This window comes from Chaetodon auriga, chromosome 22, assembly GCF_051107435.1.
Source record: "Chaetodon auriga isolate fChaAug3 chromosome 22, fChaAug3.hap1, whole genome shotgun sequence".
Taxonomy (NCBI): Eukaryota; Metazoa; Chordata; class Actinopteri; order Chaetodontiformes; family Chaetodontidae; genus Chaetodon; species Chaetodon auriga.
Window position 1 is genome coordinate 20,098,499 of NC_135095.1, and position 25,982 is coordinate 20,124,480.

General features: G+C 42.4%; 1 protein-coding gene across 1 annotated transcript in view; it reads left to right on the forward strand.

Moving 5' to 3' along the window:
- The first annotated feature begins 438 nt into the window (after window positions 1-438).
- Window positions 439-25,982, forward strand: part of LOC143315185 (leucine-rich repeat-containing G-protein coupled receptor 5-like) — a 34,547-nt gene continuing 9,003 nt past the window's right edge. The window contains exons 1-9 of the mRNA XM_076722720.1: window positions 439-928; window positions 8,992-9,063; window positions 11,526-11,597; window positions 12,448-12,519; window positions 15,402-15,617; window positions 17,322-17,393; window positions 20,191-20,259; window positions 21,816-21,887; window positions 22,133-22,204. Coding sequence (XP_076578835.1) covers window positions 603-928; window positions 8,992-9,063; window positions 11,526-11,597; window positions 12,448-12,519; window positions 15,402-15,617; window positions 17,322-17,393; window positions 20,191-20,259; window positions 21,816-21,887; window positions 22,133-22,204 — 1,043 coding nt within the window. The 5' untranslated portion in view covers window positions 439-602. The remainder of the gene's footprint in view (window positions 929-8,991; window positions 9,064-11,525; window positions 11,598-12,447; window positions 12,520-15,401; window positions 15,618-17,321; window positions 17,394-20,190; window positions 20,260-21,815; window positions 21,888-22,132; window positions 22,205-25,982) is intronic.

Consider the following 25,982-nt stretch of genomic DNA (forward strand, 5'->3'; position numbering starts at 1 on the left):
TTCATAAATGTAATTTATAAAATCAGCATTTATTACATGTCCGCCCAAAGAAGGGCTTTTAGTTGGTCTTTTTATTTTGATGATTTAGTTGATCAGTTTCTTCAGTTATTTTGCTTTTATTTATTTATTCATGGTTCTGTTTTATGAATTCATTCAGTGGTTCTCTGGTTGATCTTGACATTTGTGCTGTTGATCTGTTACGACAGACAGACAGACAGACAGACAAGCCATATAAAAGTAAGCGGGGCTGACACACAGTTGTAGTGAGTGGAGGGACTCACACACACTTTAACACACACTCTTTAGCACACACGCACACACACTCCGGCTGTGCGGCTGCACGCGTGCAGCCTGGAAAGCGACCAAACTGCAGACTTCAATTCCAACAAGCTGAAGTTCTCAGGACTCTGCTTTGCTTTCTTGTGCGCAACTTTCAGTCCAGATTATCAGAAATTAATCTGAACCGTTTCCAGTCCAGCTCCATAGAGCAGGGACCAAAACGGACCACAGACACAACGTCATCGGGATCCAAGGCTGCAACTCAGTCTGTGTATTTTCATTATTTCGGAGGGTTTTTTTCTGGACCTGAAACTTTCACGGACATGCCGGGGTTTGTGGCTTTCTTGCCCGTGTTTGCAGTCCTTTCGGCCGCGTTGAGGAGCTCCACGGCCGCGGTGGAGATGCAGACCTCCGTGGCCGTGCAGGAGAGCACCGCCGTGCCCGCGGTGGAGAGGACAGCGGCGGCTGCGGCGAGCAGCTTCGCGGTGGCCGGAGCGGAGAGCTCCGAGGACGGTGACGGTGGAGCGGGACGAGCCGGTTGTCCTGGCCGCTGTTGGTGCGAGGTGGACGGGCTGCTGCACCGGGTGGACTGCTCGGACCTGGGGCTCCGGGAGATACCGAGTAACCTGAGCGTGTTCACGTCTTACCTGTAAGTCAACACTCAGGGTTTTCGCTGAATTACTCTTTACCAACCTGTTACAAACAGTCAGTAAACAGCAGCTCAAACTGTGTATGTGTGCGTGCGTGCGTGAGGGCGCTTGCACGGACGTGATCCAGTCGTGAGAAACGGAGCACCTGTCTCGCGCTGCCTCTGTTTATCTCCCTCGCGCGCTGCCACGACGCGCGCATGTCATGTTGTTCAGATAGTGGCTTTGGAGGTTCAGTTCTGTTACTCACTGCTACTCAGAGAAAGAGACTGAGGAACAGGAGTCATCAGTAGAAGTAGAATTACTTAGTTATTTATTCCTTGTAGTTCCACAGGTTCTTGATTAGGTTCCAAAGTCTCTTTAGGAATGTCTGCAGGGTCTGAAACAGGTTTCTGGAGCACTCAACTAGGTTTCAGTGGTTCCTGAGAAGGTTCCAGATGTCCTCCTCCAGGAGGTTCTAGTGGTTGTTAAAGAGGTTCTATAGAGAAGGCTCAACTAGATTCACAGAGTCATGGGCGGACAGGGTGGGTTCCAAGAGTGCACAAAGTGTTCTTGAAGAAGTTCTCCTTGAGAATTTTGAGAGGTACAGATGTTTTTAAGAGATTTAAGCAGGTTCCAGTTTTCCATGACAATGTTCCAGTGGTGCTTGTAAAATGTTCTACAGAACATTTCAGAGGTCCTTCCAGAAGTTCCTGAAGCACCTGCAGTAATTTTTGAGAAGGCTTCAGGTGTCCTCCTTGAAGAGGTTCCAGTGGTTCTTGAGGAGCATTCAGGTGTACTTGGAGAGGTGTCAGAGAGCTTTGAAACTTCAGGATTTGAGGATCCTCAAATTGATTTAGGGGTTCTTTCAAGGATCCTTGAGGATGTTCCATTGGACTTTGATAAGATTCCACAAGCTTTTGAGAGGTTTCAGGGTTTTTTGATGTTCCTCCTTCATTCTGATCAGTTCAGCATTTTTAGGTCTTTTCTCTGTCTGGAAGCAGTGACCTCTGACGAGGCCATGTTGTGCAGGGTTGGATAGTGGACTTCACAGTGATCACACAGGAAGAAACACATGAGCTCTTCGTTGACATGATGTAAGAGGTGGAACTTACCAAATGGAGACTTGATTCAAGTGTAACCGACCAGCTAAATTTGATTTTAGATTTAATAAATTCTTAATTTCATAAAAACATCTGCCGTTCATCCAAAACAGCTGTTTACATTTACCGTTTTTACCTGGACGCTCATCAGCTGGATGACCCTCCAGGATTCTTATCAAATCATTTCTGTCTTTGTAAAATCAGGTCGAACTTAAGAGGAAAACAATCAGTTCCATTATAGTTGTGAGTTCTTCCTCTGAGCACTCATGATTGAATGTGCGAGCACTGCCCGTTGGCTCGCAGAGCTTCAGCCCTCCAACAACAGTGTCAGGCGAGTTTCAGTGTTTCTGTTTGAGTGTAAACTCCTGTTAAAGCGAAACACTGAAACTAATTCAAATCCATTTCACCTCACAGCAGGTGACCGGCCTCGATACCAGACATGTTTCAGCTCTGGCAAAACCATTACATCACCGTGCTGTGTGTGTGTGTGTGTGTGTGTGTGTGTGTGTGTGTGTGTGTGTGTGTGTAAGGAAAACCTGCCTGTCTTGGCTGTGGTTTAAAAGCAGCACAATGTCCAGGATTTAAATTTCACTCTCATTAAAGGAAACCTCCTTCTATTCAGAATAGCTCTATGTGTGTGTGTGTGTGTGTGTGTGTGTGTGTGTGTGTGTATGAATGGAAGCCCTTTCCTTACAGTTTGTCTAAGACAGGCAGATGGACACACACACACACACACACACACACACACACACACACACACACACACACAGAGCGACAGTCGATCAAAGGTTCTTTGTGTCTTTATTAAAGCTCCAATCATGAATTGAATCCAACAAAACATCAAGGAGTTTCTGTGTGTTTGTGAGTTTTGGAAAGTTGCCGGTTGGTAACTTCGTCCTGTCAGAATAACTGTTGGTCACCAGAATCCCACAATCTGCTGCAGGCGGGCAGTAATGGAACAAAGTATTTAGAGCCTTTACTTCAGTACTGAAAGTACTGATAAAATCAAACATCAGATGATTTGACAGCAGAAATCACTGAAACCATTAAAACGATAGATGATCAGTCATCTATTAATTGACTGATCGTGTCAGCTGTACTTTAATAAACTGTTTGGTAAAATCTGTAAAGGTGATGGTGAAGTAAAAATACAATATTTCCCTCTGAGATTTGGTGCACTAGAAGTAGAATGAAAAGAAAAGACTCAAGCAAAGTACAACTACCTCAAGAGTACAGTACTTGAGTAAATGTGCTTAGTTTCATCCCTGGTCAACTTTTTGTGATGCATTCAGTGGTCTTAACCTAAGTCAGGAAACGTGAGCAGTTGGTATCTTCCAGGTGTGTTCAGGTGCTCTTTGGTCACAGGTGAGACATCGTGCACAGAGATGGAAGAAGTACAGCGTTCAAATCATTCACTTCAGCAAAAGCAGTAATACTACACCATTAAAGTATTCCACTACAAGCAAAAGTTCTGCATTCAAAATTGTACTCAAGTACATATGTCAAAGTTTTGGCATCTAACCGGACTCAAAGTATCAGAAGTAAAAGTACTCATTAGCCACAGTGGTCCCTGTCTGTGTCACATTATTGGACCGTAAGTGATGAGGTGTAAACATGTACTTCAGACGTGTGGTTGGTCGATGTGGAGTTCATTTAAACTGTTTGGTACTTTAATAATAATACTGCAACATAATGTATAAATTGCTCCAATACACAGCCCACGATACAGACTCAAGTACTGTGCTTAAACACTAATTTGAGGTATGTGTACTTAACTTGAGTATTTTCATTTTCAGCTAATTTATGCTTTTTACTTCACCACATGTATTCTTCAGCTTTAGCAACTTTTCAGGTCAAGATTTTACATATAAAATGTGATGCATTTCATAAATTAAACTGTATAACAGTATATGAATTAGTTAAAAGGTGTTTGAAAATGCTGCTCATCAATAATAATACTCCAATAATATACATAGACTCTGCATATATAACAGTGAGGAGTACTTTAAGTTAATGATGAGGCTGATATTATTTTTTCTGGAATAAGATTTAGAAAGCAGGAGTTTTACTTGTAATGAAGTATTTTATACTGTGGTGTGGTATTGTTACTACAGTTTGTAATAGTCAAAGTCAGCCCAGTCGAGGTCATACGCAGTTTTTTCTGTCACTGAATATTTGTGAGAACTCTGAACAGAAACTTTCTCAGAAAATGAAACAGTCGCTGATCTCAGACAGACAGACGGACATCAGGGAGTTACTTTACAAAATCCTTCTGTCTGTCTGTCTGTCTGTCTGACCACCGTCACTCTGAATGCTGCCATCTGTCAATGCCTTTGTGTGTGTGTGTGTGTGTGTGTGTGTGTGTGTGTGCTGCATGCCTAAGCAGAGCTGCCTGAGCTCTGAATGGGCCTGTAAGTCTCTATTCTGCCTCTGACTGACAGCAGGAGCACAGGAATGCATTTAGCTTCACTGTGATGAATGAGCTGATGTACATATGAAGGATTTTTGGCCACTCCCCCTTTGGCAGCCATGTTTGACATCCTGAGCTGAACAGCTGATCTGACCGTTTCGTCGCCTCCTGTCGCTTCTCATTTAGCTTAACTATCCTCATCGAGCCTGGCTGGTGGAGAACTGAGAACAGACAGACAGATACACTCATTGTCTTCCTGGTCTGAGACGAAGACAGGTGGTCTGTCTACCTGTGCAGGATGTTTGGATGTTTGTACTGTTCGTGTCTGAGTGTGAGAGAGCGTTAAGTCTCCGTCAAGGGTCAGATGAGCTCAGTTGTCGCCAAGAGGTGCTTTTGGATGCCACGGTCCAACACACACAAACACACACACACACACACACACACATACACACACACACACACACGTTTCCATCAGTTCAGAGGACATTACATAGACTTACATTAATTTCCTGGAGGCTTAAACTGACCTATAATCGAATGATTTACGTTGTGGGGAGGTTAAGGAAGGAAAGTCCTCACAACGTGACTCTGCAAACAGATGTAATACATGTACGCACATACACACACACACACACACACACACACACAGGTGCTTCAAACATCAGACAGGTAAACGGACTACCTGTCTCCCTGTGAGCCCATGAGAGAGGTCATGTAGGGCGATGTAGAGCTGTCCTCAGAGCAGAGTATGGACTTCACTCTGTGTATTTGATCAATTTTAGCTGATTAGTTTGCAGATTCATATTATAAATACATATAAATATGAGATAAATGACTGTGAAACGGGCCATTCTGCATCATGATTTACACTAGCATCAACAGGTGATGGTAACACAGAGAAATGCAGCAGTGTGCCAGTAAAGAGAAGAAGAAGCTAGCAAACATGGACGTAAAGAAGGATTCAAAGCTGTGTGAGAATGTTTTAAAGTGAGGAAACACAGACCCTCCACTCTTTCTCTAAGGAGTGAAACTGTACGATGCGAACATAATGAGGTGTCACAGCAGCTCATCGGCTCCTTTAAAACTCTGTTGGAGTGTTTGTTTGCGTCCTGGCTCACCCAGAAACACGCAGCTCTGCACAGAGCTGCTGTTTATCCTGCTGGTATCTTTTTCTTTGGGAGGAGGCAGCACGGACTGACAGCGCGGATCAGGGAATAAACCCTCCGCCTTCGCTCGCCCCGGGGGGCCCCCGCTGACCCGCCCCCGAAAGACTAAAAGAAAGACAGAGAGAAAGACAGAAAGACAGAGTGAAAGAGGACAAAACCAGAGAGAGGCCTCACTGTCACACTACGCCTCCAAACTACACAACTCTCTTTTCTCTCTTTCTACAGAGTTTGTCTTTCTGCGGCCATTTGAATAATCGTCTGATATCCATCAGTTTGAGCCTGAGGAGACGGAAAAAGACAATGCACACACACGCACGCACACACACACACACACACACACACACACACACACACACACACACACAGTCATTACCAAGAGAGAAAAAACAACATGGTGAATGTATTCTTCTCTTCTTACATCCCTTCATCCTTCTTGTTCTTCATTCGTGCCTCTTTTTCTCTTCAGTCCACAGAAAAAAACTAAAGCAGTTCAAAGATCTGAAGCTGCAGCTCAAACCTTGGCACACATGATCCCGAAATAACTGTTTCAGGATCAGTTTCATACTGCTTACAATCCATGTAAAAGTCAAATTAAACGGTTTCTCATAATTACAGCTTAAAGCCATTCTCCAGCAAAAAGTATTAAATAGCATATAAAAAGTTGTGCATTTTTTCATTTTTGAGTAATTAAATGACTTAAATCTAAACTTACAATTTTCTCTCTTAAATTTTTACTTAATTCACAAAATATTTAAACTTAAACATCTAAAAAACAAATCCAGCAATATGACTTTTGTTTGCATTATTATTTTATTGTCAAATTAAAACAACTTTAAACTCAAAATATTATATGTTTTTCTCACACATTTTGACTTAATTCACAAAATATTTACATTAAAAGTTTTTATTTAACTATTAAAATGTCAACAGTGGCGCTAATTCTCCAGAAGTCCATAAAAACACATCAACTACGAACTACTTTTAAGTCTGTCTGCAGTATAAAATGCTTTATCAGATAAATCCAGCTTTTTCAAAGTTCAAGCTGCTTTCAGAAAGCAGTGAAAGTCACAACAGACTAATCTGAGCATCACACTGTTGATTTGACTGTTGTTCATACGGTATGAGGTCATGTGACGTCACAGGTTTAGTCAGCAGGGTAATCAGTGCTGGGCGTTTCCTTATTGTTAAAGCACAACTGCCTCTGCCATCATCATCATCATCATCATCATCATTGTCATCTTTGTCACAGTGTTATGTGTCTTTGAATAGAAAAATGTCTCTGAAGGAAATCAAAACAGCACACACTCCAACCAAATGCTTCGTCTGCTAACAACTTTTTTATTGACTAATTGTAGCAGAGCAACAACAAGTATTTCTGAACTGGAGATGTTGATAACTTCACATAGCTAAAAGGGTAAAAAGCTAATGTAATATTAGCCACACTACTTATGATGCAACATTAGCTACAGGGCATAAAGCTAATGTAACATTAGAGGGACAAAGTTACCAATGATCTGATGTAGCTAATAGAGCACAAAGCTAACATACTACAATATAAGATAAGCTACCTGTGATCTAAAATCAGCTAACAGGATCTAAAGCTAACGTGTCATTAGAGGACAAAGTAAACTGTTATCCAGCATATGCTAGCAGGGCAAAACTGTCCTACCTGTCATTCAACATTAGCTAACACGGCACAGATAATGTAATAATACAAAGGCAAGGCTAATGGCGATTCAGCATCAGCTAACAGGGCACATAGCTGTATGCTAAGCAACCTGTACATTAGCTAACCAAACTCAAATCTGATATAACATTAGAGCACAAAATGAACAGCTAACTGGGAACGCAGAGTAAAGCTGTGCTAGCCTACCAGTGATTCAACATTAGCTGACAGGGCCTAGTGCTATGGGAACATTAGAGTGGCTAGGCTACAAGCAGGTGGCAGGTAACATTGCACAAAGGTATGCTAAACTACCATTTAATATTAGCAACCAGCACTCAAAGCTAACGTAACTGTAGAGGTCAAAGCTACCTGTGATGTCACTTTAGATAACAAGGCAAAAAGCTAACATAATATTAGCCTTGTAAAGTTAAACTTCAGCGAAAAGATCAAGCAGTTAGCCGGACAACCAGCAAACTCGTTAAACTGCTGCAAAGTGTTTCTGCTGTTTGTCTCTAATAAAGGCCTTTCGACTTATTCTCTCTAAATCGTGTCTGAAATAATGAACAAATAAAGTGTAAATATAGATTTTTGTGAAAACTGTTTGAAATATGCAACCACATGCAGAGAATATTACAGAGGCCTCAGTGTGGGCCATGAACAGCTCACTGTCTGAAAAAACACACACACACACACACACACACACACACACACACACACACACACGTGTCATATATTCTGAGTGAGGTACTAATGAATGAAGTCAGTGAAATCTGCTTTCAAGCACAGTAATACAAACGTGTGTGTGTGTGTGTGTGTGTGTGTGTGTGTGTGTATGTGTGTGTGTGTGTCAAAGCAGTAAAAGCCAATCAGCCGTAACTCTGTTAGTCTGGTTAGAGTAAAGGAACGTTTGGCTAAAATAAGTCCTAACAAACCTTCTCTGTGTGTGTTTGTGTGGCTGGACTACCTGTTGACAATGTTGTAAAGCCACAGACACACACACATACACACACATTAACAGGCTTTATGGAGTGTTGAGAAAGTTCCTTAACAAGCTTTATATTCAACCTGCAGACACGCCCTCAGTGTGTGAGACAGAGACAGTCTGTTTCCTTTCAGACCTCGGCCGTCCTGAGACGCTACCTGCTGATAGCCATCAGACACACAAAGAGCAGAAAACAGACCAGGTCAGATAAGGAAGGAAAGACAGAAAGGAGGAAGAACGTCACGTCTGCACAAACACACACACACACACACACACACACACACACACACACAGAGCAAACGATGCGAACCAATCACAAACTGATCTGACCTCAGGTTAGTATCTACTTTCTCTTCAGTGAATGATCTCAGGTCATGACAGGAGGAGGCTGAGAAACTTCATTCATTCATTCATTCATCCTTTTCCTGCTTTCTGTCTCTTTCCAGTAACTTCCACTGCCGTCTTGTTTCTCACTCAGGTGTGTGTTGACTTTCACGGGCACCCTGTGTGTGTGTGTGTGTGTGTGTGTGTGTGTGTGTGATGACTGGATGCTTTGTCAGACTGAATGTTTTCATGTGTGAAATGTGTGACTCTCTGAGGCCGTTTTGTGAACTTTGCCTCTTTATTAATTCATTCTGATGAGTAGTTAATTCACTGTTTGTGTTTCTGATTGGCTGTTTGCGTCAGGATGTTGGTTTTGTGTTGTTTGTGTTTGCAGTTAGCAGCATTTGTACCCTCTCTCTCTCTCCCTCTCTGCAGTGATCTCAGTATGAATAATCTGACTGTGTTGTCCAGTGGAGCTCTGTCCAACCTGCACTTCCTGGAGGAACTGTGAGTCTCTCTCTCTCTCTCTCTCTCTCTCTCTCTCACACTCACACACACACACACACACACACACACACACAGGTTAACTTTACTGTGTTCAGGAGGTGACTCAAATTATGGGAATCTCAGTTTGAAACAAAGCCACAAGATTTCCAGGTCTGGACCAGAAACGTTTTATGACGTCTTACAAACAAACCAGTCACAGAGACTCTCTGGCGTCCTGTCTTATACTGTTAGGACATGAGACAAACTGTAGATGGACTTGAAGACTATGAACCTGAAAACATTCAGTAGGTCTATTTCCACGCACCCTGAAGACATGTACCCAGATTATGAGTTATGGCCATTTTCTTGTTAAGCCCAGAACCTTGTTTATTGGTTGATGGCGGCCATGTTTTCGACTGAGCTCATTCATGATAGAAATGTGTTCTTCAGTCCCACAACGACAACAACCCAACCTGGTGTTGATATAGTTAAAAAAAAAAGTTCTATTCATATTAATGTTTTTCTAAAAAATTCAACATGGTGGACTTGACTGGGTCTTCACGATGGCGCCACCTTCTGTCCAGTTTGGTTCATGTTTCTTGGGACCATGCATCGTTTCCAGTTAATGGAAGTTTCATGTTTCCAGCTCTCAGCATTTGAGCTGCAGCATAAGACAACAACAAACAATAATACTAATAAACCCGTCACAAACCCAGAAGGTTTCCGCCCCCTCCGGGCTTGAACCCCCATGAATGTTGGAAGTGAGGATTTCAAACTGCGGAGATCAAGAGTGGACTGCTCCACTTGAGGCATGATGGGAGGTGAGGATGGTGTTTTATATCTGGCAGCAGTCAGGTGCAAACAAGCCTCTGGCTACCTGCAGCCCTGCTTACAACCTGCACCACATCATGTGCAGCATGGGGTCTGTCCAGACTGGAGGGGTGACAACTGCAGTTTAATATGCAGTCCTGTGTTTTACAATGACAAAAGAGCAGAACCATCTATACGGAAGTGAGGTCTGTCTCAGTGTCTTTTTTCCTCCAGCTATGACCAAAGTCTGCAAGGATCCAGAAGTCCAGGAGCCAGACCTTTGGCTTCAGGAAGATGTGTGTGATTGACAGGCTTTTAGTGGTCATCTGCGTAATGCATATGTTCTGTCAGACTGCCTTGTTGAGCATTGAGCTGTCTGTCCCCTCAGATGTCTTCATGAACTCCGGTCAGTCACTGAAAGACTGAGACGGATGATACTTAGCGAGGGCATCTGAGCGGGCGATGAGCTCAGATATCTTTAAAGACATGATATCTAATCCCATCCCTCCTCACCTGCAGGCAGTGTCATATCATTTATGGACGCTTTCAGAACATTAAACTCTCCAGACTGCATCTGATGGACCAAATGAAAACAGAGAGAGGGACGGAACGGTGGAGAGATGTGGAGACAGAGCCAGAGAGAAAGGGTTGAGCCAGCGAACAGCTGACCTCACAGAGACCTGAACATGACTCTGACTGCTGTTCTGCTGTGCTGCCAGCTATGTGTGTTTATATGTGTGTCTGCGTGTGTGTGATATTTGTCACCGTGGCGTGAGAAACGTCACTACGGCGATAGGACACCACAGAGATGCATGCTGGGGACTTGCGGACTGGCTGAACTCTGTGTGGCCTCTGAAAACAAACAGACCGGCAGGACCCGTTACAGCTCAGAGCTTCTACTGATTTTAAAGGAAAGACTTAGTGGGAACATCATGTTTACTGGGCAGCAAAGATACTGATTGACACTTGGACTAATCATGGTGTTAACTAATGGTGTACACAGTACTACAGTACTACAGAATATTAATACACTAGCAGTATATTCCCATTTTGCAGTTCTGAATAGTTTCATTTATCCTTAATGTTTATCTATTTTTATAGCGAAGTATTCAGATCCTTTACTTCAGTAAAAGTCTACTCTAATACCCTGTTCCAAGTAAAAGTCCTGCATTAAAAACATTACTTCAGTAAAAGTGAGTATAATGAGGATTCAAGTGTCGTCCTCTTGTCCCTGGTCCCTTTAGATTATTGTGTCCTCTGTGTCTGTTGTCCTCTTGACCCTACCCTAAAGATCAATGAAAAGTTTCAGCTGTTTTTGTACAAAACATTACATTTCAAACTCTTCCTGTGTTTTCTGTGTAAAAATAATTAATTTGTAAAGTAACTCGTCTATTTCTGTCGCACATTTCATTCATATCAGGCTCAGTCTACTTCAAACAGGTCGAAAAGTTAAGCACATTTTATTACTGTAATAAAATGGATTTTATAGTTGTACTGCAGTATTTACAACAGGCTAATGCTGTTTAGAGAAAGTGGTTTTGGCTCACCACATGTGGTGCTCCTCTGCACACTAGAACAGCTCTCAGGTCTCTTTGTTAGTTTTCATGCTGAAAGTTTCAGAGGAGAGATTCCAGTAAAAAGTCCCGGCCTTCAACTCTCTCTGCCTTTTTCAGGCGTTTGGCGGGAAACGATCTGTCATTCATCCCCAGAGGAGCGTTCACCGGCCTCTACAACCTCAAAGTGCTGTAAGTCCACACACACACACACACACACACACACATGCATGCACACACACACACACACACACACACACACACACACACACACACACTGTAATGATGTGTGGTACACATCACCCCAGTCCTGACTCTAGTCTAACCCTAAACCTGATTCCAGCCTGAACCTTAAACCAGCTCTTAACCTTAAACCAGTCCTTTGAAGCAGCAGCTAAAATGTCCTCACAAAGCATACATGTCCTCGCTGTCATGGGTCCTCACAACGACCGCCACACACACACACACACACACACACACACACACACACACAGAGTGTGTGTTTACTGGTGCTAATCATTCACAGAGACACTTTGAAGATTTCATGAGATTTTGGGTTTGATGAAGAGTTTCTACAGTTCAGATTTATGCTTCACATGTTTACTTGTATCAAACAAATTAGTATTATTATTCATTTCAAACGACTGTTTCTGTTGTTCCGTCCATCCCTCTCCTCACTGTTGGCTCGGTTATCATTTATTCAACTGTTAGACACAAACAGCACAGTTACTGTATAGTTTCTATTACAGCAACTGCTACAGTTAACTGCTACTGTTAGCACTGGTACAACTACCACTGCTGCTCCCACAGCCACATCAACCAGTAAGACACAACATTTGCTGTCGGTGTCCTACTGAGCCGACTGCGCTGTTCCCATTAAACCCAGTGCAACCAGTACTCCTCTCCTCTGTAAGACACTGCTTTTAATGACATCAGTCAGTTTGTCCAAACTAGCTGACCTGCAGTGAACTCCAGAGGCATCTTTGTCCTTCAGTCTCTTTTTCTTCTTCCCTCCATTCGTTTACTTGACGTGTGTTTCCAGGATGCTTCAGAACAACCAGCTGAAGTCTGTCCCTGCTGAGGCCTTCAACAACCTGCACAACCTGCAGTCACTGTGAGACACACACACACACACACACACACACACACACACACACACACACACATACACACACACATACACACGGTTTTCATCACTTCTGGGGACATTATATAGACTTACATTGATTTCCTGGAGACTTACCCAAGCCATAACCATAACCATGACTAACCTAAACCAACCTTAACCCACACCCACAATGTAACTGTAAACAGATTTATGTTCCCACAATGTCAGTAATTCACACACACACACACACACACACACACACACACACACACACACACTCATCCTTTTGTCTCATTTTACCCTTTGGTGGAAAGGAATCTTCAGTCATACACACATGCATGCATGTTCGTGCGTGTGCACACATACACACACACACGGACCTATATATTATTGTATGCAGTCCAGACAGTGTGTTCCCTCATTCTGATAACACATAGTAATTATACTGAAACTGTACCTGTACCTGAGTGTGTGTGTTTGTGAGTGTGTGTGTGTTGTGTAGATAAGGCCATAAGAATGGAGACGTCTGAGTATTTCTTTTTGTCTAAGGTCTCTCTCTCTCTCTCCCTCTCGTTTATCTGATGGACCATTATGTGAAGTCCCATCCTTCTCTTTTTGTGTGTGAACAGAGAACATATTGTCTGGACAGACAGACAGTCAGACAGACAGACAGCCAGGCGGACAGACAGGACATGTTTATGTTGGATGACCTGAAGCTCACAGGTCTTTAACCTGTGAGTTTTTTACCTGAACACAAAGATGGACCAACACAGAACTAGTTGAATGTGAATGTGGCGAGCTCGTGTTTGCGAAGACATATAAACTGTGATGGACCAGCGGTGGAGTGTACATTTACTCAAGTAATGACTTAAGTACAAACGCAAGCTACTTGTACTTTCCTTGAGTTTTTCCATTTTATACAACCTTATTCCTCTGAGGTTAATACATGGACTTAGAAAACTGCTGTCAGGAAACACAGTTTGATTATTAATGATTGATTCTGGTTTTATTTACGTTTGAGTCCAGACTGATTACAACTTTTTTATTACAGTATGTGAGGTGTGAGTACTTCCTCCAGCACTGGCTAGGTGAAGGTGGACCTGCAGTCTGGACTTGTGGCCTGGCCTGTGGAGTTGACTGAAAAGTCTCGACTTTGGACTTTTTAAGACTGTTTGTCTTTTTCTTTCTTCTTGTCACACGTTAAACTTCAGCCCTTTATTTCAGAGATTCTGTTATGAAAAGCTTTTACTTTGAAGGCCAAGGAGGAAGTAGGAACACAAAGTTGAACAAATTGTGCCAATAAAAAATGTAGTTACAAGTAAAAGTCTTACTTCAGTAAAAGTACCAAAGTATCATCAGTAGAATTGACTTCAAGTATGAGCAGTAAAGGTATTTATCCTGCAATAAAATGTCTCCGGTGACTGACTCTTTGTGACATTATTAGATATTTAATACTGAAGCTTCAATGTTAGAGCAGCATTTTCGTGTTGGAGCTGCTGCAGGTGGAGATAGTTTCAAATACTTCATATACAGTTAGCTAGTTTGGGCCAATGGGGCCCAACATAGAGGCCCGGCCCCTCCAAAGGGTCACAGGATATATTGTATTTTTTTTAATCAAATTTTTCCATTTTTTGTGAAATATTAGATATTTAGCTCTTTGAGTCTTGATCAATAAATGAAACCATCTGGGTCGTTGGCAGAACTCTCAGTTTTTAGAAAATGTCTGGAAATTATAACAGCTGCTCTTTTGTTTGAAGCCAAAAAGGTTGGAAACCCTCCGTTTTATCTTTGACAAGGCAATTTTTAATCTTATCACGTTTAAATGTAAAATGGAATCTGTAGCGCAAGTAGAGCTGTTCAATAAATGTTGTGAAGTAAAAAGTAAAATATTTCCCTCTGAACTGTTGAAGTACAAAAGAGTACAGAGTACAGTAGTTGTACATATGCAGTGCGTAGTTGCTGCCCACCATTGGTTGCTACATCTCCTGCTTCATTGTCTTGTGTCCATTAATAAATATTTTTTTGATCTCAGCATGAACATAAAAACAATTCATGGTCACAAGAAATTAATTTCAACAAATCGTTGAATGATGTTGAGATCGCAGCATTTCCTTTTGATCATGAAGTCATTATTTTCTGGTTTCAATCAATAATAATGATTTAGAATTTTAGTTCTTATTCCCTGTGTGGCTGCTGATTGGATGCATCAGCACTGACTGACACACACACACACACACACACACACACACACACACACACACACACACGCTCTCAGCAATAAGTCTGAGCTCATTAAAATCCCTTGGTTTTGCCTGAGAGCTCGTTGGCCGGTGGAGTGACGCTCGAGCAGCCTGCCGATCATTCCTCAGTGCTGTTCAAACACTTGATCCCTAATGTTCCTCTTAAACTGCTTCAAAGTGAGGTGAAGCCTCGTGTTTTATATTCAGAGCCTCACTACGAAGTCTTGTTTATGTATTGAAAAAGTAGATGTTTTCTGTCAGCAGTTTGGTTTCCTCACACTTTCTGCAGTTTTTGGCCAACGTCCTGATGCTTCCTCTCTGATGAAGGCGAGTTAAAAATAAACTTAATTTATACAAAACTTTTCAAACCAAATTTACAAAGTGTTTGGTTGAACCAAGTCAAACATTTCAGGGCCTCAAATAAAATCATACCATTAGAATTATTACAAAAACCCAACAATAATTGGTTATGCACTTTTTTTCAATATGACACAATTTTTCCTGTGTTGTATTTTTTTTCTACTCTGCAAAAGCAGAAACACTATTTGGCAATAGTATTCTTATAATCTCTTTTTTATTCTGTATCCTTTTTTTTATTGTCATTTCTATCTTAAAGAGTAAAATGAAACTCTGTATTCCTCTCCGTAGACGCCTGGATGCCAATCACATCTCCAGCGTTCCCATTGGCTGTTTCTCCGGCCTGCGCTCCCTCCGTCACTTGTGGTTGGACGATAACTCTTTGACGGAGGTGCCAGTGGAGGCTCTGAACGAGCTGCCCGCCCTGCAGGCCATGACGCTTGCCCTGAACCACATCAGCCACATCCCAGATCACGCCTTCAGCAAGCTGGGCCGCCTGGTGGTTCTGTACGTACAACACGAACACACTGACAAGTTAAAAACAGGCCTGAAAATCAGCAGAGAATTCAGTTTTCAGGGTTAAAAGAAATCCTCAAATCTGCTGGACTTTATTTAAGAAATGCTCAAACAACAGATCAACAAGGTTTCCGTTGAGGGTGAGAACTGGGCGAGCTGGTAGATGAGAAGACTTCCATCATGGCTGCCTGAGAGTCTCTGAGTAGCCTCAGATTTCCAGCAGGACATTTTAAACTTTGTCCAACAAGGAGGTTCATAAAGTCAATATATTATGGGACTGACTTCACATTAAATACAACACCGCCTTAAGTGTGATGTGAGTTGACAATAACTCAACACCTCCACCTGATTTATCTCCATTAAAACACATTAAAGCAAATAAAGCTCCTCCATCGGCTGAGTTATGGATTCTTCTGTTTGTAAGAACAGATCAAAACAAATCAGCCGAATGTTTGGACTCACAGACTTTGTCCTTCTGCTCTTTGAGCTTCTTCTTCTGCTCCTCTGGTCTGCTTTGACTGGAGGAGGTGAAAGAAAGTTAAAGGAATTAGGAGAAGAGAACAGATGAGAAGAGGAGAAGGAGCTGAAGGGAGGTGGAGGAAAAAAGGAGAAAAAAACTAAAGAAGAAGAACAGAGAGGGCTCCATAGCTTAGACAGTTGGTTAGCCTGCAAGTGAGCTAGTCGTTAGCCATGTTGGTGAGTCAGTTAGTTAGCAAGTAAGTTAGCTAGCATGTTCGGCAGTTGGTTAGAAGAAAGTAAGCTAGAAAGATAGCCAGTTGGTTATGTGTTTAGCTAAAAAGTAAGTTCTCCATGATTGTTAGCCAGTTGGTCACAAGGTTATCCAGTAGGTTAATCAGTTGGTTTGCTGTTTGGTTTACAGATAAGTTAGCCCGGAGGTTAAGCTGTTTGTTAGTAGTAAGTTAGATACTTGTTAAGCCACTACATTATCCAGCAAGTTAGCACTAAATTAGTCAGGCTAGCCAGTTGCTTAGCTGTACATTAGCAATAGTCAGTCAGTTATAGTAGGTTACCAAGTACACAAATAAGTTAGCCATGAGGTTAGTCAGTCGGTTAGTAAGGTAGCTAGTAGGTTATTGAGCTGATAAGGTTAGCATTTGATTAACCACTAAGTTAACATTAGGCAGTCAGTCAGCGCCGAGATAGTTAGCGCTAGTTATTTGTTTGTTTGGCCAGATAGAAAGCGAATTAACTGAACTTGTGTGTACCCAGGTTTCCTCTTTAGATTTACACAAATACTTTTTGGTAATATTTTTGTTTGAGCCTGTGTGTGTGTGTTTGTGTGTGTGTGTACTGTTGCTAGGAGCTGTTGCTGCATTCTGCATTAAGTTTAACTGTGACTGTCCCTGACTGTCTGTAATAGCTCCTTAATAACATGCAAAACTCTCTGTTTGTGTGTGAGTGTGTGTGTGTGATGGCATTCAGCGCGGCAGCATTGAAGTCTGCTGTCATTTCTTTTGTCCAATCGGCTTGAAGCTAATTTGCATGAAATTACCAAAAGAAAAAAAACCTTCTTGAGAGGCCCCAGGACCTCTTTTAAAAGGACACACACACACACACACACACACATACACATGCACGCACGCACACGCACACACGCACACACACACACACACACACACACACACACACACACACACTCTTCAGTCTTCAATCAGTCTCTCTCTCTCTCCATAGGCATCTCAACAACAATAGGATCGTTTCCATGGGGACGAACTGCTTCCACGGACTCCACAGTTTGGAGACGCTGTGAGTTTCTGTGTGTGCATGTGTGTGTGTGCGTGTGTGTGTGTGTGTGCGTGCGTGATGTGTGTTTTGGGAGAATTTGGAGAAGTCAGGGTTGAGTTGGGGTCAGGGCGAAGGGTTAGGAGATGAGAGGGAGTTTTAATTTATACATTTGTAAAGAAAACTCAGCAGGATTTATCCAAACACGCTCCGAAAGTTTGTGAAATCTTTGTTTTTTATCTTCCCCATCGTCAAACGGGAGCATCTGATTAGTCCGCTCCGTCCTGTGGTCAGCTGTATTTGTTTTGTTTGTCAAAAAATGTGAATACAAGCACTAATTTAACCACACAGATGACTTTCTTAAGAAAGTCTGTAATTTTAAGTTGTTTTAAGTAAACTTATTCATTTACAGTGAAGCCATTATCCGGATATTTGCCTGAGAAGATATTTCTTTGAAAAGCATCTCCTTTGCATTAATAGTGCAGGTGTTTGGTGGTGAGAGTCTGTGTCTCCCTCTAAGAGCGATGAGACATTTTTAAACGTTCAAAATTTAAGATATCAGCTGCTGTTCGGCGCTGAGCGGTTAGCATCTGAATTTAGTGACTAGTTCTGGATGTTAGAGAGTCAGAGACAGATTAACCTCTGTGTGTTTATGTTGGTGTGTGTGTAATCTGAGGAATTTGTGTGTCTGTGTATAGAAATGTTTCTGTTTTCTCAGTCAACCAGAGGAGCAGGTTTAAACACACAAACACACACTGCCTTAATTTGGAAATACTTCTGCATGTGTGTGTGTGGCTCTGTGTGTGGCCCTGGCTTTATGCTAATCATAATTACTATTCGTGCGCACACACACACACACACACACACACACACACGCAGGCAGCATGTGTTGTGTGTGTCAGGAGGCTGTATACCTGTACGATCAGCAATAATAAACTGCACCAGGGACTCATGTTCATCTGAAACTATGAACACAAACAGAGAGAAGATGAAAACAGAAAAAACTAAATGAATCCAACAAGCTCAGTTCAGCCTTAAGGCAGAAGACAACCAGGTCTGAGCAGAATGTCGGCGTCCAGTTCAGCTGTGCTGGTTTCCCTTCTCTCGCCCACCTCAGTGTCATCTAAGCCCCCGCTGCCCAAATTAGGATTTCTGGTTCCAGTAAGTGAGCAGAAAACCCAAAATCCAACTTTCAAAACATCCCTTTAGAAACCTCTGAAGCACCACAAAAACACTGCAACTGTCTGAGGCTTCCACAACACGAGACCCCCAGAAACCACCAGAACTGGACTGGAGACGCCTGTCAATCAAGACAGAAACATTCCTAAACAGCATTAAAGGAATAATTCAACACATTTGGAACTGGGACTTAACTTGCACTTGCACATCGTCCTGGTTTCTGTCAGGGCACACTGGGTGAGAACCAGGAGACTCCAAAAACCAAACCATAACACTAGTGCACACGTAAACATGCTTGATACAGTGAGTTTCTAACATAATCTATAGAAGAATAGATTGATGAATAGATGCTGTGGCTGCAGAACGCTGATGTTCCACTGCACACTAACATAACCTGCTGAACCCAATCAGCATGCTCCATTTACAGCATGACATTACGATAATTAAGACTTTCCAAAAAACTCTGCATCTCCCATGAGCCCCTAAACTGACTGACTCCTCTGATTCAGCTCTCACCCAATCATAACCTTCCAGATTCCAGCAATACTTTGGCAGAACACGACTGTTGTTGCAAATCATCCTCTGGACACCACACACACGTACTCACACACTGCACACCAGACTGAAGCAATTTCAATTTAATGGTATTTTCACAGCTTCATTCCACAAGATGTATGTGTGTGTAATAGCCACCTGCATCCCAGAGATGGATGAGAGGACCTAATTGGAGCCATGTGTAGACTGGGAGAATGCTCTAGTCTCTACTGGTGATGAAAGAAGAGAACAAGGCACAGTTAAATGTTTCTTTAATAAACTGAAAGACGGAAAGCGGAAAGAAGATTAAGCTAAACATCAGGTTTGAAACACAAACATTTACATGAAACGCTTTTCCATTCCCACAGCATGGAGGACTCTCATTCCCAGTATACAGCTCATATTCCTAATAGCTGTATTTCCAGTCTGGAGATGATATTCCCAGTGTGGATGTGTCATTTCCCAGCATAGCGTTACAGTCGGTATTAGCAGTCTGGAGCTGGAACATTCTCAGTTTAGAGTTGGTTTTCCCAGTCTAGAGCTGACATTTCCAGTCTACAGATCACAATTCCCTGTGCAGATCTGCTATTCCCAGTCCAGTTGTGACTTTTTCCAGCATGTGTTTAGTACTTCCCATCTAGAACTGACATTCCCAGTATATAGTGTAGTTGATATTCCCAGTTTAGAGTTCAGAGTTGACCATTTCTAGTGTGGATCTGGCATTCCGTTCCCAGTACAGTGAGTATTCCCAGTCTAGGACAGACTAAATCCGGCATGGAATTGGTATTCCCAGTCTAGATCAGACAGAACTTCCAGTGCAGATCCAGTATTCCCATTAAAAGCTGACCCCTGATCTACATGTTCCAAGTTGAACCTGTTACTGCTTGTTAAGAGCTGACATTGCCAGTATATTCCCAGTCACCATTCCCAGCACAGAGTTGACCCCTGGTTTAAAGGTACGACGTTCCCAGTTTAGCTGGATCATATCAGTTGCAGCAGAGATCCCAGCTGAGGGCTGACAGTTACAGTGCAGATCGGGTATTCCCAGTGTGTACGTGTACTGCATGTGTGTACTGCATGTGTGTATAACTTCTCCTCTGTGTCTCAGGGATTTGAACTACAACAGTCTGGTGGAGTTTCCAACAGCGGTCCGCTCGCTCAGCCACCTCAAAGAGCTGTGAGTGTGAACTCTGTCATTGTCTTTGACCTCATGAGTGATGATGTCTGTAAATACACAACACAAGCAAACACAAACAGAACTTCCTGTGTAAGTTACTCGCTTTGGCTGTGTACAATAATGGTGGTTAATGGTTGATGATGATGATTTTAATGTCAAACAGAAGCTGAAGAAGTACATTTACTCAAGTACTGTGTTTGTTTTGGGCTGAGTTAACAGCTGGACTCCAAATGCTGGACGCAGATTTGGATGGTTTAAATAATAAAAGGATTTATTGTCACAGAAAAGATCAGCACAGATCCAGGAAAGAGCAGCCAGGTGAGGTGAGTCAGGTGGGCAGACTCTGCAGGTAGATTCACAAGGAAGATGAACCTGAGACACAAGGAGGAAGGACTTTACTCAGAAAAAAGGCAAAGCTAAAGCAAAGAATAAGATGCTAAGAGAGCTAAATGTTGGAGTTTCCAGGCTAATGAGTACGAGAATCTGGTGAGAGCAACCAGACATTTATCCTGTGGCTGCTGATTGGTGGATTGGCTGCAGCTGTGGTGGCTGAGTGACACAAGAATCAGGTGCAGGTGAGCCATGATTGAGAAGGAACCGCCCAGTCCACACACACACACAACGAAGAGGAGACACAAGGTGAGGACTGAAGAGACGCAAAGGGACAAAAACACAAGGAAACACAAGTGACACACTCATAGATCCCCGTGTTATTAAAGATCACTGTTCACAGTCTGTTTGTATTGTTAGTATGTGACACGATGTGAGTTACACCAAACAGAAAACTTCTACAACAACGCGGTTTGATTTAATACCTGTTCAAGACTTAGAGATGTCAAAGTATCCAGTGTTTCACAGCAAACGTCTGTAAATCAGTTCAGAGATCAGCCACAGGACACATTTTACTGCACAAAGAGTACTTTTACTGCTGATACTTTAAGTACGTACCCTTAAGGTGGCACGGTGGTACAGTAGCAACACTGTCGCCTCACAGCTAGAAGGTCCCAGGTTCGATTCTCGTCTGGGGCGCTGTGGGGCGTGTCTTCCACCTTTGGTGCCTGCTGCCACGTCTCGAGGAAAAAAAGGTCCTTTCTGTGTGGAGTCTGTGTGCATGTTCTCCCCGTGTTTACCTGGGGTATCCTCCGTTTAAAAAAAAAAAAAAACCCACTAAAAACATGCAATAGGATCACCACCTGACCAATGGTGACAAAAAGAACTGGGTCCCCGGCGCCGCTGTCGGCTGGCAGCCCATTGCTCCTGGTCCGCAGCGGAGGAAGGACTGACCAAGGATGGGTCAAATGCAGAGAAATAATTTCACATGAAGCATGGCGTGTGCATGTAATGTGCATTGTGTTATGTGTTGGGATAAATAAAGTACGTCTCTCTTCTTCTCTTCTTATACTTTGACACTGAAGCAAGACAATGAATGGAGGACTTTTAGAACTGAGTAACATCAGTAATGACACAATGAGAAGGTCTGAGTACTCAATGTTTTACCACAAAGAGATCAGGAGTGATGGATGGAGGAAAACTAATTTCGGCTGTTTCCTGTTTAGTGGTTTCCATAGTAACAACATCCAGTCCATCCCGGAGCACGCCTTCACTGGGAACCCCTCGCTCATCACCATGTGGGTACCGCTCAAGCTTGTAAGGGCACCTTGAGTTGGGATGAAGTGAAGATGAACTTTAATAATTAATCACGCTTAGTTTTACTTCCCTCTTTTAAAGTCCTTTCATGTATTTGTGTTTCTTTTATATCTTATGTGATGTAAACTTAAAGTAAACAGATGCTGAGCGACTCTTCTACAGTCACTAACTCTTGTTCAGTTTCCATTTTACTCAAGGTATTTTTGCGTCTGTATTTGTTTTATAGATTTTTCTACGACAACCCGATCCAGTCTGTCGGACCATCTGCCTTTCAGAACCTTCCGGAGCTGCGAACACTGTGAGGAACGCACAAACTCAACACAGTTCAAATCAAATCAAATCAAATCAAACTTTATTTATATAGCACTTTTCATACATAGTGCAACACAAAGTGCTTTACAAGAGTTAAAAACAATATAAATAAAAACAGAATAACATGAAAAACCCAACCCTCCCACTCCCCATGTGTGCTAACACACACCCTCAACCACATGCATACACAAACACAGAAACAAACAAACAAACACACACACACACACACACACACACACACACACACACACACACACACACACACACATTCTCACCACAGACAGTAGCAGAAGTAATGAGACATGCAAGGCACTGAGGATTGAGGAGAATGCCACCTTTGGGGCCGTCCACACCGAGAGGAGTCATCACGGGCTATGAGCACAGGGGGCACCAGCACCCGGGCCCCACCGACCCTGACGTACCGGCGAGTCCCCATACCAAGGTAGGGAGCCCCCCCACCAGCCGGGCCGATGGGGCCCGAGGACAGCACCCCCAGAGCAGACCAGACAACTCTCAGTGTGGAGGACCCCCCAGAGGAAACACTGGAATTAAAACAAAAAATAAATAAATAAGTAGAAAATAAGCAATAAATTAAACAGTTAAAAGAAGAGAATTTCATAAGATAATAAATAAAGTAGATAAAATAGGGTAAAATAATGCAAAATATAGGACATCAGAATAAAAGACATCAACATAAGATAAATGATAAAAACATAAGAAGAATTTGAAGGCAGTTAAAAGCCTGATTAAAAAGGTGTGTCTTTAACCTTTTTTTAAAAATGTCAACAGTCTCTGCAGTCCTGAGGCCCTCTGGCAGGCTGTTCCACAGGCGTGGGGCATAGTGGCTAAATGCCGCCTCACCATGTGTTTTTGTTCTGGCTTTTGGTATGGATAAAAGGCCGGTGTCGGAGGACCTCAGGGTCCGCGAGGGTTGATATGGTAAAAGCAGATCAGATAAGTAAGAGGGTGCAAGCCCGTTAAGACATTTAAAAACTAGTAAAAGAACCTTAAAATCGATCCTGAAGCGGACAGGGAGCCAATGCAGCGACTGTAAAACTGGTGTAATGTGGGCCCGTCCTCTGGTCTTTGTCAGCACGCGTGCGGCTGAGTTTTGCAGCAATTGGAGGTATGAAATACTCTTTTTAGGAAGACCAGAGAGCAGGGCATTACAGTAATCTAAACAACAGGAAATAAAAGCATGCATTAGCACCTCTGTGCTGGCCTGAGAGAGAAACGGGCGGACTCTGGCTATGTTCTTAAGATGATAAAAGCCTATCTTTGTTATATTTTTGATATGTGGGATAAAAGTCAGCTCAGAGTCAAAAATCACGCCCAGGTTTTTTACAGATTGGGTTGGTTTAAAATCTTGTAGTTTTGGTAAAAGTTTCTCAGTCTGGCCTTCAGGACCTATAACTAAAACCTCTGTTTTGTCCTGGTTGAGCTGTAGGAAATTCCCTGCCATCCATGACTTGATGTCTAAAATGCAGTTAAAAAGAGCATCAATTGGCCCTGTATCATCAGGAGACACGGCAATGTACAGCTGTGTGTCATCAGCATAGCTATGGAAACTGATGCCGTGTCTCCTAATGACGTCTCCGAGAGGAAGCATATAAAGATTAAAAAGAATTGGACCTAAAATTGAGCCTTGGGGAACCCCACAGCTAATTTCATGGGTTCCTGAGGAACAAGTATCCATACTTACATAAAAACATCGGTCTGTGAGATAAGAGTGGAACCAGTTAAAAACAGTACCAGAGAGGCCGACCAGGTGTCTGAGTCTATTTAATAAAATGTGATGGTCTACTGTATCAAAGGCGGCGCTTAGATCCAGTAGAACCAAGACTGTGAGTTTCTTGTTATCTAAGTTCCACCTGATGTCATTTAAAATCTTTAAAAGTGCTGTCTCGGTACTGTGGTTGATCCTAAAACCAGACTGATGTCTCTCTAAAATGTTGTTTCTGTTTAAAAAGTCAGTGACTTGGTTAAAAACCAGTTTTTCTAAAATTTTACTTAAAAAGGGTAAGTTGGATACAGGTCGGTAGTTTTTAAAAACGTTGGGGTCTAAAGTGCTCTTCTTCAGAAGGAGCTTTACCACAGCTGTTTTAAAAGCGGTGGGGAAGACACCCGTCTGAAGGGAGCAATTCATAATGTTTAAAAACTGTTCCTCAAAGAATCCATAAAATGATTTTAAAAGTGAAGTGGGAATTGGATCTAAAAGGCAGGTTGTTGGGTTTACTTGGGAGAAAACTCGACCAAGTGTCCTCGCATCAACCAGGGCAAAACTCTCCAGTGTTTCCTCGGTCAAAGACAGCAAGTTAGGTGTATTAACAGTTAAAACTTGTTGGGATAAAAGGCTGCATCCGATGTCCTTGATTTTAGTTCTGAAGTGGTCTGCAAAGTTCTCACAGAGAGCATCTGATGGCTTGTTAAGAACTTTATTAAAACTTGTGCTTGTTAAAATATCAAAGGTGGAGAAGAGGAACCGGGGATTGTTTTTGTGGTCTATGATAAGTTGTGAGAAATGAGAAATTCTTGCCTGTTTAACTGCGTTATTGTAGCTTTTGAGTTGTTGCCGTAGAGTCTCGAGGTGGACTGATAGTTTAGTTTTCCTCCATCTCCTCTCGGTACTCCTGCATTCTCTTTTCAGTTTTTTTTATTTCACTGTTGTTTCTCCACGGGGGTATAGGTTTTTTTGTGATTGTTTTAGTTAAAAGTGGAGCTACTGAGTCGAGAGTTGACGTCAGCTTGCTGTTAAAACTATCAACAATAAAATCACATGGTGCAGGTAAAATTTCAGCAGGAGTACTCTGTAAAATCTTGATAAAATTTGCAGCCACTTCAGAAGTTAGGTAGCGCCTCCTCACTGTTCTCACCGGGGCATCCCGCTGGTTAAAACTGGTGATATTAAAAAACACACAGTAGTGGTCAGACACAGCCAGGTCGACAACAGAGGGCACACCAATGGACAGGCCATGGGTTATGACCAGGTCCAGGGTGTGTCCTCTGTTGTGAGTTGGCTGCGTGACGTGCTGCTTAAAATCTAGACAGTTTAAAAGATTTAAAAATTCTCTGGATATTGGATCCGAGGTGTCATCAACATGTAGGTTAAAATCACCAGTTATTAAAATTCTGTTGTAAGAAGTGTGAATGATTGATAAAAGATCTGAAAATTCACTGATAAAAGAGCTAGAGTGATGGGGTGGTCTATATACAGTAATGCAGAGAATTGGAGGGCTGCTAAAAACAAAGGCGTGGTGCTCAAATGATGAGAAACTGTTAAAAGACACTACAGTAGAAGTCAGTGTGTTATTTACTATTGATGCAGTTCCACCTCCTTTTCTACCCCCTCTAGTAGAAAATAAAAAGTTAAAATTTGGCGGGGAAGCCTCGTTGAGAGCAACAGGTGCGTCAGTGCCAAGCCATGTCTCGGTTAAAAGAAGGCAGTCTAACTTATGATCTAAAATAACATCATTCATTAAAAAGGTCTTGTTTAAAAGAGAGCGCACGTTCAGCACTGCCACGTTAATGTTCGTGCTGAACGTGCGCTCATCGTAGTGAAATGGTTGAATGATAGTCTGTGTGCGTGGTCTGAAAACATTCCTGGGTTTGTGTGTTCTGTGTGAGATGATAGTTGTATCAGTTAAACCTCTGCTCAATTACTTAAAGTCACCGAACTTGATGAGAAAAAAAGGATGAGAATGGTGGAACAGACAGATGTCAATCAAGCTCTGTGGACACACCCACACAGTCCTGTAACAAGTCTT